Consider the following 13,340-nt stretch of genomic DNA (forward strand, 5'->3'; position numbering starts at 1 on the left):
GGGATTTCCCATTGCAGTCACCAGAGCCCACCATTATTCTATCAAATGCTCCTCTCTGCAGCCGATATCGAGATAATACCGACACTCTTTAGCTCCTAGAACTCGGTGGCCACATTGTTCATATTTTGTATGTTGCAATTTGAGGAAGGGAAATTACAGGGTGGCTCCCGCACCAAATCCACACACGTCAGCATTTGCAACTGCAGTTAATTTTTTCAGCATTTAAAGGAGTTTGGCTTCTTAGCACTGACTACTCAGCAGTTGCTGAGTTCAAACTTTGAGCTCTCAGAGTTATATTGGGGTCAAATTATTGGATTGGCAAATGTGAATGGCCATTTCCATGTGCTATCAGATTTGGCCCCATAGTGGCTTTAGGCTCTGAGAGCTGCAGGCACACAGATAATGGAGAAACCCGGAGGGAGGTTGAGCGACCTCACAGGAGAGGTCAAGGTCAGTAACTGCATCTTCAAATGTCATATCCTACCTACCATCAGACACTGCTTATTTCACAATACCTTCCTCGCTCACATGCCAATCATTTCTATCCATCAGGACTCATACCAGAGATCCGTACACTCCACCTTACCCTCCACATAATAATGCTGCAAGCCTCAAAGTCATAAATTACACACACTGCCAGCTATTCAACACCACCACCCAAATTGCACTCAACTGGAGACCCAAAAGATAAACAAAGGGGGCCAGGAACTTTGACATCACCTGACTCCTATGAAGGAGTTGGTGCTGGCCATTACTGGGACACCCATTGCTGTGATCGTGGCCATTGGTAGGGCTGAAACCAACAAAGATTACAGAATCCTCATACCTCCTCCTCATAGCCAACTTCCCCTTCCTCCCACAGGGCAGCATGGTAGCGCAGTGGTTATCACATTTGCTTCACCGCTCCAGGATCCCAGGTTTGATTCCCGGCTTGGGTCACTGTCTGGGCGGAGTCTGCACTTCTCCCCGTGTCTGCGTGGGTTTCCTCTGGGTGCTCCAGTTCTTCCCACTGTCCAAAGATGTGCAGGTTAGGTGGATTGGCCATGTTAAATTGCCCTTAGAGTCCAAAAAAAGGTTGGTGGGGGTTACTGGGTTACTAGGATAGGGTGGCGGCATGGGCTCAAGTATGGGCCGAATGGCATCCTTCTGCACAGTAAATTCTATGATTCACATGTTTGCCCTTCTGATTTACAATTTGCAGATTGTTAAGAATGCATCTCTTATTTCCCGCATCTTCCCCTCCCTGCACCATATGTTGATCTTGTACCTTTCTCATTTCAGATGCCCAAAAACCGCAACCTGGTCAGGCAGTGGTGGAAGAGGAAGATGGCAGTGACACAATCATTGTAATTCGTGCAGCCAATGTCCAAATGCAGCAAGAACTGGACAATATTCAGGCTTGGGCTGAACAATTGGCAAGTAACATTCATGCCACAGAAATGCCAGGCAATCCCATCACCAACAAGAGAGAATCTAACCATCGCCCCTTGACAGTCAATGGCATTACCTTCACTGATTCCTCCACATTCAACATCCTGGGGGTTGCTATTGGCCAGAAACTGAGCTCAACCAGACATATAAATACCACGGCGACAAAAGCAGGTCAGTGGTTAAGAATCCTACGGTGAGTAACTCACCTTCTGACTCCCCAAAGCCTGTCCACTATCTATCTACAAGGTACAAATCAGGAGTGTGATGGAATACTCCCCACTTACCTGGATGAGTGGAACTCCAACAACACTCAAGAAGCTCGACACCATTCAGGAAAAAGCAGCTTGATTGGCACCCCATCCACAAATATTCACTTCCTTTACCGCCAATGAATAGTGGCAGCCGTGTGTACCATGTATAAGAATCACCGCAGAAACTCATCAAGGTTCCTTAGGCAGCACCTTCCAAACCTACGACTGCTACCATTTAGAAAGAAAAGGGCGTCAGACACATGAGAACACCACTACCTGGAAGTTCTCTTCCAAGTCACTCACCAGGGGCTGGTTTAGCACAGGGCTAAATCGCTGGCTTTGAAAGCAGACCAAGGCGGGCCAGCAGCACGGTTCAATTCCCGTACTAGCCTCCCCGAACAGGTGTTGGAATGTGGCGACTAGGGGCTTTTCACAGTAACTTCATTTGAGGCCTACTTGTGACAATAAGCGATTTTCATTTTCATTTCACCTTTGTGACTTGGAAATATATTGGTGATTTTCACAGTCGCTGGGTCAAAATCCTGGAACTCCCTCCCCAACAGTACTATGCATGTCCCTACACCGCAGGGACTGCCGTGGTTCAGGAGGGCAGCTCACCACCATCTTCACAAGGGCAATTGGATGGCCAATAAATTCTGACCGAGCCAGCGATGCCGACATTCCCTAAATGAATGAAAACAAAACACTGACGGTTAGTGACAGGAAGGTGTGGGGCTGTTGGTGAACTGGAATTTGAGCTGTGGTCACTGGTGATGGATTCAGACGAGTTCTTCATGCACAGCTTGGGCAGAAAAGGCAATCTAGACTGGTTCACCATTTTGTTTTTCTCGTTAAGCTCATGCCCGAGTTGTTCACCATACAGTTGGTGGCAAGCCCTCATGATGGTGATGTTACTGAGCATGCAGCAGACTATCACGAATTGTGACGTGCTCTCTTCTGTAATGCAGGGCTCTTCCAGGCATTGTTTCAATAGCGTGATGGCCTGCTCAATCACATTTCATTGCATGCATGTTGCATACGTGTGGGTTGTATGCTAGATACACCAGCCATCTGGTCCCTGCTGCTCAGTTGTCACTCTCTTGTTTGTCATAACGACTCAGATGAAAATAATGCAGAACGAAAGCTTCATGACTGCTGCTAGAATACCAGTCATTGACCTGCATGACTCACGTTGAGGAAGTGGAATACCTATTGGTTCTCGTACAGGCCAGAGCTGACATGTAGTGCCCACAAAGCAATGTGCATGCAGTTAATGGCACCCATCACCATGGGTAAACCAGCAACCTTACTGAAGCTGCATGCCTCCTCCCCCTGTTCCTCCCTGGCAAGATAGACTGAAATATAGTTTGCTCTCACTGACTGGAGAGGGTCAATAGCCTCCCTTATACACAACTGCGAGCTTCTAACTGCAAGATGTTGCAAATGTTCCCAGCTCCAACCTGGAAGGAGCCAGACAGATAACAGTTCCTATCTGCAGCCACTTTCACATTCACTGGTAATGGAGTCTGTAGCTATCTGGGATGGATGAATACAAAATGAATGATCGCAATGACTGTAGGGAAATATGGACAATGTTAAGAAAGCAAGCAGGCACAGAGCCTGTATGCATATTGGAGAAGGCAACTCCCAGACGAGACTGAAACTGTAGGTCAATTAACAAATTGATGGCCCATCTCCGGGAACAAAGGAAAGACACTCAAGCAACCGATACAGCTCCAGACATCCTGGCGCCAGTTTCCCAAACCGAAAGCTTAAACAAAGCAAGGCCAATGGCAACCTAGGGCACGCCCAGCCATCACGGCACCCACCCCTTTATTGGTCAAGATCGATACGAGTGATCAAGATACGGCCCAATTAATTGGGGCCAAGTTCAAGGCCCGCCCAAAAGCGCGCGAAGCCCCTTGGGAAATAAGAAGAAACCCCCGAGAGAGAATCGCTCTCTTGGACTCGACTCTCAAAGCAGAGAGACCCGTCCACCAGCTGCACCAGAAGCAAGTAAGTCCAAGGTCAACGCTCGCTACCAGACGGATGACCTTAGCTGTTCTCCTGTACCACTTCGAACCCAACGACCTCAGTTCCGAACAACGGCCATTGTTCCTCTGACTGAGTGGGCACCCAAAGTTAAGTATAGGCATTAGCGTTAGAGATAGTTTAGTTTGTAGTATTTTGTGCATGAGTAGATATTACTGTGTGTGTAAATAAATAGTATTAACTTTGAACTAACCAACTGGTGTATTGGCTCTTTGATCAATATTCGGGGTTGAACCTTGTGGCGGTATCGAAAGATACCTGGTGACTCTAGAACAAACATAATTAGGATTAAGGAAGGCGACCATATTGACTGCCATATTTATAACCAGGTAAATATAGCAACAAGTCCTTGTCCTGCTCTGAGGTTAGAGTTGTGGCTCCAGCTGGTTGCAGATTTCCATGAGGATGTCCTCACTGAAGTGTACACATTGCAAACATTGTTCATTGCTGAGATTCGGGGGTAGATGAATTGCTTCCTTAATGCCGTGAGTAGATATGGCCCTCCTGCTTTGACACCTTTTCCCTGCTCCTTCCTCTTCCAGCAGTTTGCCTTGCTCTGTGTGGCTTCAGTCCATTCTCCAAATCATGCTGTATTCCAAAGAGAATGCTGCTTAGTGCACCCATGTCTGGGAGCAGCTAGCTTGAAGTCAGCAAAATGTCATTCAGCACCTGGTATACCAGTCCCTGTAGAGATCTGCAACTTTACACAACCATTCAAAACACCAAACATTGTGGAATCAAAGCATCAGCCAGAAGGAATCAACCAACAATTAGTCTGCAAGTTATTGATGATCCCTTTAAGCAGCACTGGTGGTGAGTCAGTTTACTCTGTTCAACATGGATTCAGCTGGGTACGGTTGAGAGAAGGTGTTAGCTGGAATGTTGGGCTTCGAAATGGCACCGCTGGCATCAAACCAGTGTTGCATGCTGATTGTGGCCCTGCTCTGCCTACTCTGAGTACTCCCGGTGACCTTACACTGCATGCACTAACAGCCTCACCACTACAGAGCTCAGTGTGATTCCCCACAAAAGTTTCCACGTATGTCTCAGGCACCATTTTGGAACTCCAGGGACAATTGTAGCACACAAAAACAGATGCAAACAATCCCAAATTCTCACCCTGATATTTGTGCAAGAGCTAAATTAGTCTGATCTGTGTCTCCGGAGGAGAAATAACAGAAACAGATCATTCCTAGCACTTCCGAAATGAACATTTTGGGTATATATTTTCAACATGGAACATCATCCAGACAGAGAGGAAACTCTGATGGGGAGGATTACAAACCACTGCTGATCTGACCTTCATTTAGTGGAAGGAAAATCCAGCTTATTGTGCAGTTAACTTGCACTCTTATGCAGTAACACAAGAGACACCCTGGACAAATTTGGCCAGTAACACTAATTGGGAGTGACAATATTTAATTTAGTTGAAACATGAGGACCGAATTTGATGCCTGTCACCTGTTTACTCCGTTTCTTTTCAGATTGGGTCTAGGGGGCTATCAGTGGGCTCTCTTCCATGGGAACCATCAGTTATCCTTTCCCTCAACCGACAGTCACACAATCTGATCTTAACTAGAATTCTTTTTTTGTTTATAAATTTAGAGTACCCAATTAATTTTTTCCAATTAAGGGGCAATTTAGCGTGGCCAATCCACCCACCCTGCACATCTTTGGGTTGTGGGGGCGAAACCCACGGAAACACGGGAAGAATATGTGCAAACTCCACACGGACAGTGACCCAGAGCCGGGATCGAACCTGGGACCTTGGCGCCGTGAAGCAGCAGTGCTAACCACTGCGCCACCGTGCTACCCTTCAAACTAGAATTCTTTCTGATTCCCAGCCTCTCCCTACTTACTCCAATGACGCAAAGGCCAATAGTAACTATGATAACAGTCACTGGTCAAGCTGTGCCCTTCCTTGTCACCATTGATTCAGGGCCACGTTAAACCATTAGGCTAATGAAGGCTCTGGAAAGGACTCTACGCCGTGTTTATGAAAATGTTCACAGGTGCTACTGCCTTACGTTTACACTGTTCACTATTCTGATCATTATAGTTCAGTTACGTAACCCACACATTTTTAACATTAGACCCTTCCAAACCCAATTTTCCACAAATCCTAACATTTCCCTGCAATGTGGCCTAATCTTTTCAAAGCCCTGGTGCAGGCCACAGCCACAGGAAGTGGAGTCCACACACAGCATTGCTGCAAGCACCTCGGTATAAACAACTCCACGAATGATTGCCTCTATTAACCACTCCCCAAACTGTTCCTATTCCCCAACTCCTTTGTCGATTTGATCCCTATGTTCCGTTGTCTCTGCAATTATTTTGACTATTCCGCAGTCAGCCAGATTTGCATTTGCACATATTCGCTCTCTATATAATGTACAGTGTGACTCCTGTCACAACACTAGCATCTGTTCTGCAGGTGAAGTCCTCAAAGAAAGAGTTTCCATTTACTGAGCATCTTTCATAACCTCAGGCCGTCACAGTGATGTTCTTTGGGAGTGCAGGCACTGTCGTGGTGTGGGGAAATGTGGCAACTAATTTGTGTACCTTGAGAGCCCACAAGCAGCAAAAGGATAAATCCCCCGATAATCTGTTTTCTCTTCCCAAGGATGTTGGTTGAGAAACAAATGTTGGCCTGCGAACTGGGAGATTCTGCTTGTTCTTCCTTGAACAGTGAAATGGTGTAAGTCACAATCACTGGTGGGCGTGGTTGGGGCCGCAATTCAACAACTGGTCCAAACTACACTGAAGTTTCAAGGCTAGATTACATTCAGTTCCAACATTACAATAGTGGCTACACTTCATTGGCTGAAACGCACTTTGAGATGTCTGGTGGCTGTGAAAAGTGAGAGGGGTGGGATTTTCCAATCCCGCCAATGGCGATCCCCCATCCCTCCAGGCCTGGCAGATGGTGCGAACAATGAGAAACCACGTTTGACGGCGGCGGAAACGGAAGATCCTGAGGCTAACCTGACCAGACTATCTTACTACCACATGGTGGATGTTCTAGTTGCTGCTCATGGTCTCTGACTGTCTCTGAGGCTGGATCCCCAGAGAGCGGGAAAACTAGTGCCCTCTGGCTTTATAGTGGCTGTGTCCTGTCTGATGATTGGCTGCTGTGTTCTGTGTGTTCATTGGTCATCCTGTGTGTCAATCAATGTCTGTCTGTGCACCATCATATACTTGTGTGCATATTATGACATGGGGTTCAAACCAACAATCTTTTGACACAAAGGTCAATACGTTACCCCATTGAACCAAGGCTGATGCCTTTCTTCCATTCCAATCAAAGCCATCAATAAACTTCTCACCTTCAAATTATTACCAGGTTCACACAGTGCACAGGACGCTGAGGATCCGGGTTCGATCCCGGCTCTGGGTCACCGTCCGTGTGGAGTTTGCACATTCTCCCCGTGTCTGCATGGGTCTCACCCCCACAACCCAAAGATGTGCAGGATTGACCATGCTAAATTGCCCCTTAATTGGAAAAAATAAATCGGGTAATCTAAATTTATCAAAATTTAAAAAAAAAAAGTTTACGCAGTGTTAAATAGATCAACTTCTCGGGATGGGAGATATTACCTCTGTGCCTATTCTGTCCTCATCCATACATCTTATGACAAGGAGTGAGAGCCCTGTGTAATTTCTCGATCTGGGCATTGAAGCCATCCTTGAGGGATTCCTTTCAAGTGAATGAACATCACAGCATTCCGCTAACAGAAACAGCATATGTCCCTGCGCCTGCGGGTAGTGATTTACCGTTTATCAGCACAGGCCATATTGGCTAACATATCACCTGCAGAACTCATTCAGGACACAAACAGTTTTCTATTGAGCAGCTCACAGGCCACACTTTCCCAGTAATTTAATGAGGCAGTCTATTATTAACCCTGACGAATGGAGCAGCTGAGCAGAGAATCACCCAGCCACTGGGATAGACGAACAATAAACAGCAGCTCGAGTCAGCTCGAATGCACAAGCTCTGCACTGCCCATCACTAACACAGCAGCAGCAAAGGTTGGCGATGAGGGTAGGAAGAGGTTGAGTGTAGGGTCCCTTTTTTTTCACCATGCTGAACAATAAACACTAACACAGCGGTAGCACCAGTAGGTGTAAGGAAGGGTCAGTACTCACCTCAGGCTTGCCTTTGCTTCGCAGTAACTGCTCCAGGTACAGATCAGACAGTGGAGTCCGACAGCTATTGATACTCTCGAAGGCAGCGAAGGGGCCAAGGGGCTCACTCTTGTTGGATTTTAAAGTCATGTTGATCAAGCTGTCAGCCTTGTAGTTCTTATGCAGTGTCTTTCGAAAGAGTCCCTTGAAAGGCTGGAGCAGCAATGGACCCTGTTACACTGACAGGCTGGGAGGAAGAAAGAGAACCGGGTGTGTGGAACTGAGAGATAAATCCCTTCCTGACTACACAAGAGTCTAAAGTGCAGCTCAGATGACAGATTGCAAGGAATGTGATAGGCACAATAAATCCTCAGTCACTCCTGATCCAGTCATAAGCATCTGTGAGTGGTTATTGCTGTTTCCTCTTGATCAGCACTGTGTGACTATGTGTGTGTGCGTGCACAAACTGAGAGCATTCTCTGGACTGCACCAACCTCCTGGATAGGGGAATACTCTGTCAAAACAACAAGAGTAGATTAAGGATTTATTTGAGCGTTATACACCACTGCAGGTCTCCTACCTCTGCCAGCGGCAGATGGTGGACACAGCCAAATTAGGCAAAGTGCAGATGCCACCTCTGAAGCATCAGTGCATTGAAACAAAGCTGCAGCCTGAATAGACAACAGCAGTAGCAGGCTCTTGCGAGAAGCGCAAACACTGACACAAATTTTTTGCTATAATATGTGGAAATGCAACTTACCAAAAGGATTGTGACAGTACCTCAAGTAAGCACACCGACAAGCCTAAAAATGAGCAGAGATCACTGTCCCAAATGAAGACAATGAATGCTTTTTTTTTTTACAAAATTGAACAGATGATAGTGCTTCCAGTAAGAGCTGTGGCAATGTCCAGAGACAGCAAATAGAACTGAGAGAGAATGGCAATAATGTCCCAATACAAGATAGCAGCAGTTTCCTGAGTGTCGGTGCCCTGAGAGAGAATGAACAGGACAATTGAAAGGGAACATCGGTGGCTGGGTATATCATGCATGCGAAATCTGCGGTCACTCATTTTGTCATTCTTCAGAATTGAATTTCACCCTGAAAGGTTCAAAAAGAGACTTATCAGAGAGTGTACTGAGACAGAACGTTAAGAGGACTGTGATAGAATGTTAGCTGGATTCAGACAGAATGTTAGGACTGAGGCAGGATGTTAGGACTGAGACAGGGGGTGTGATCTACTGGCCATGTCACCACTGGCGCGAAAACGAGTTGGCGGTTAGACATCCATTGATTTCTGATCTAACTGGTCCACTCCCATTGGCAAGATCAGGATCCCACTGTTGCATGGTGAGAAATCAATAATTATCAATTAAGACCAACCTCCATCCCATTAACGGGAAGGACCCCATGTCGAACGGCCTCCCATGATCTAACTGGATCCCCAGCGAGCGACCATGCGGATGCTGTTTAGTACACCTATTTAAAAATGAAGCTAGTGAAGTGGCTGCTGAGGCGGTCCAAGGAGGTGAGTAGCCATCTTGGAAATCAGGCAGTCAGCTCTGTGGCAGCAGGGCAGCTGTCCCAGTGCTTGGGGGTATAGGAGAGACCCAGAGGGAGACAGGCTCAGTGATAGGGGCAATGCCCCTGGGCTGGGGGAGGGGCGAAGGGGCACAGTGCCCATGGGCCTGGCATGCTACTCGCTGGATCGTGTATATCTATAATGGGGGCAGCTCCAGCTGCTATCTGTCTGTTCCACCGAGCACCCCTTGTGATGGAGCTCCGTCCATGGTAATATGATGAAGGTCAATTTAAACCCCGCTATCTGTGGTGGCCGCTGGACACACAGCTGTAGACTATTGCTTGTGGGGAATTGGCAATTCTAGTAATGTGAGCACTTCACAGCTCCCAGGTGACTGCAGGCTGTGTGCTCTCCTGCTTGTTTGCTGCAAAACTGCTTGAAGGCCGAGGGAATGATTCTTCGGCCGCGTAGCGCGCAAGCGAGAGCACAACTCGGCCGCAGAATCCCGGGAGAGGCTTTCAGCGAGTCTTCCGACAGGTTCCATGCTGTACCGGATTCTTCAAAGTCCCACGAGATGTCAGTCAGAACTCCGCCCCAAATGGCCGTGACCAAACGGCGATCCTGGAAGTAGGTAGTAAACCTACCTATGACCTACTCACCCGTGACCTACCGGCCTCCCTCGATTCGTCGGCATCCCCAGGGAGGCTGCAGCTGGGCGCTGATCAGTTCTGGTCCACACAAACCTGGACCAGGCGGAACGGCACCCGGGAGATGGGGGGGGGGGGGGGGGGGGGGGGGGTGTCTCCCGGGCCATCAGAGACCCTTGGGTGGTCAGGATAAAAGTAGGTTGGCTCACTGGCCCTCCTCTGGAACGTGGGCACCTTGGCATTGCCCAGCTGGCACCTTGGCACTGCCACCCTGGCACTATCAAGGTGAATGGATGGCACCGCCAAGCCAGCAGGAGCACTGTCTGGGTACCAGGGTGGCAGTGCAAGGTTGCCCAACTGCCAGGGTGGCACTGCCAAGGGCCAGGGGGAAAGGAGGGTGGAGGGGGAATTTGAAGGGTGGGAGAGTGCATGGCAGGTAAGTAGGGGCCTCTGGGATGTTGGAGGAGTGATGGGTGGGGGTCCTGGGAGGGAGAGGTTGCTGTAAGGGAATTTAGGGTGCCTGATGAGGAACCCCATTGTGGGGTATCCTCACTTGGTGGGTTTGGGGTAGAGTCCATGTGTCTGGAGGGTGACCTTGCCCATGGGTAGGAGGTGTGGGGGACCTACAAGCTCACTTAGAGATTGGGGCACACTTTCAACATGGTGGCCCGATCTCTGAGTTCAGTTCTCCAGTGCTAAAAAAAATTGTATGGCCTGGATTCTTCCGCCCAACCCATTGCAAGAACGTCACGGGCAAAACGCAGATGATGGTCCATTGACCTTGGGAGGGATTCTCCGGTCGCCGGGCGGACGGGGCCAGAGAATCCCACCCTAAGTGTGGGCTAAACCGGTGAAAAACTCTCCAGTGCACAAAAAAAGTGACTAAGTGTCTTTGAATAGCAGTGGGGAACTAGCTGGCAGAGCCGGCGGCAAACTCCCTGAAAAACCCGCGACAAATTAAATTAGAAATTGTTGGGGAGAATCACGCTCCACTATTGCTGCTTTACTGCGGGAAGGAGTTGGGGGGGGGGGGGGGGGGGGGGGGGGGGGGGGGGAGGTTAGCGGAGAGAGGATTCCTTGCTCTGTTGACTGTGTACTGTTTGTTATTTGAAGATGGTGTTTGTAATGAACTCCAATTGGCTTTATTGGTTGGCCAATTGAAGTATGAGCTCCCTCAATGATAGCTCATTGAGGGGGCCCATATAATCACCTGTGTAGGCTTTATGAGCCAGTCTTAAGTTGACTGGACTGCTAGCAGCACTGTTTGTGGCTGCTCCTGTAATATCGTTATTGTAAATAAATATTGGTGTGGTGACGGAACTCCTGCCTCCCGTGGATTACTACAGTGGCGACGAGGTAAACTACGAATTTTGCGGAGACCAGCTGCCGCACTCGGAGGGTAAGCCTTGCCATTTTAAAAATGCCGTTTTTTGGGAGGTTAGAGGCATTCGACCCGGCTATTGAGGACTGGGCCCAGTATGTGGAGAGAATGTGTTACTTCTTCCAGGCAAATGATATACTGACGGACGAAAGGGGACAGAGGGAAGTACCGGCTGACGCTCCCTCAACAGAGAAGGACCGTTTCTGGCACCAGACAGAGTGGGGTAACAATGACAGAAACCCTAGAAGGAGGTGGCAAAAGAGGAATAGCAGGTGGGGACGCAAGGAAGTACACAACCTAGATGCCCCATCCTCCTCCGAAGGGGAACAATTATATAATATTACAACGAAGAAAGCAGAACCCATTAGGATTACCCCACGGGTGAACGGGCGGCCGACAATAATGGAAATAGACACGGGTGCGGCCGTATCAGTAATGGGAGTGGCAGCATTTAGAAAAATCAAACATGGACTCCAGCCACTAACCCTAACAAAAACATTGACGAAACTTAAAACCTACACAGGGGAACCCCTGGAAGTTCTAGGCACGACTCATGTACCTGTGGAATATGAGAAACAATTGCTCAGATTACCATTGACGATAGTAGAGGGCTCCGGACCAAGCTTAATTGGACGGAACTGGCTGAAAGACCTGAAATTAGATTGGATGAAAATTTTCCAGAGTGGAAGTGGGCAGTTGAGTGGAGTACTCCAAAAATACCCGGAGGTCTTCCAGGAAGGTTTGGGGGAGATCATAGGCGCCAAAGCAACTTTGCACGTGGACCCAGAAGCCCTTCCGAAATTTTGTAAGGCCAGGCCGGTACCGTTTGCATTAAGGAAGAAAGTAGATGACGAAATAGAAAGGTTACGGCGCGACGGCATTATCAGACCAGTACAGTTCTCGGAATGGGCAGCGCCGGTGGTACCAATTTTGAAGCCAGATGGCTCGATACGTCTCTGTGGAGATTTCAAACAGACAGTAAACAAATACGCACTGCTGGACAAATACCTAATCCCGAAAATAGACGACCTATATGCCAAATTGGCAGGTGGGCTTTTGTTCACGAAACTAGACATGAGCCACGCCTACCTGCAGTTAAAACTGGACAAGGGCTCCCAGAAGTTCTCTACGATCAACACCCTGAAGGGCCTTTTTCGTTATACTAGACTACCTTTTGGAGTGTCATCAGCCTGCGCTATATTCCAGCGTACGATGGAAAATATTCTGCAGGGACTACCGCAGGTGGCGATGTCTTAATCACGGGTAGGATGAATAGGGAACACTTAAGGAACCTGGAGGAAGTGCTCAGGCGTTTCGCAAAGGCAGGCGTACGGCTAAAAGGGAAAAATGTGTTTTTCTGGCCCCACAAGTGACGTACCTGGGATATAAAGTAGACGAGTCAGGCTTACATCCATTAGAAGACAGAGTAAGGGCAATAAAAGAAGCCCCAGCTCCCACCACGGTCCAGGAGTTACGATCATTTCTAGGGTTGGTAAACAATTATGGAAAATTTATTGAAAATAGGGCGTCCATTCTAGAACCCCTCCACCAGCTACTAAAAAAGGGGCAAGAATGGAAATGGTCCACCCGCCAAAACCGAGCATTTAGGGACATTAAGGAACAGCTGTCATCCGAAAATGTCCTAGAGCATTATGACCCAAGGAAGGAGTTGGTGGTCACTTGTGATGCATCCCCCTACGGGGTAGGAGCCGTCTTATCCCATAGAGGAAGGAATGGGGAAGAACGGCCAATAGCCTATGCTTCGAGGACCTTGGCGATGGCTGAGAGGAAGTACGCCCAAATCGAGAAGGAAGGACTGGCGGTGATATTCGCAGTAAACAAATTTCACCAGTATCTGTACAGGTGGAAATTCACCATAGTGACGGACCATAAGCCGTTATTCGGGTTATTAAAAGAAGACTAGTCAAT

At 48.2% G+C, this 13,340-nt stretch overlaps 1 protein-coding gene across 2 annotated transcripts in view; it reads right to left on the reverse strand.

The window, feature by feature from the left end:
- The window catches only part of mpp1 (membrane protein, palmitoylated 1), a 104,506-nt gene that overhangs the window by 70,041 nt on the left and 21,125 nt on the right, over positions 1-13,340 (reverse strand). Inside the window, exon 1 of one of the 2 annotated variants that reach the window (XM_038775680.1) lies at positions 7,884-8,311. The exons of the other annotated variant lie outside the window; for it this stretch is intronic. Within the exon in view, the coding sequence (XP_038631608.1) occupies positions 7,884-8,012 (129 nt within the window). The 5' untranslated portion in view covers positions 8,013-8,311. Of the gene's footprint in view, positions 1-7,883; positions 8,312-13,340 lie in introns of those variants that run through there. 2 annotated transcript variants of the gene reach the window in all.

Source organism: Scyliorhinus canicula, chromosome 17 (assembly GCF_902713615.1).
Source record: "Scyliorhinus canicula chromosome 17, sScyCan1.1, whole genome shotgun sequence".
Taxonomy (NCBI): domain Eukaryota; kingdom Metazoa; phylum Chordata; class Chondrichthyes; order Carcharhiniformes; family Scyliorhinidae; genus Scyliorhinus; species Scyliorhinus canicula.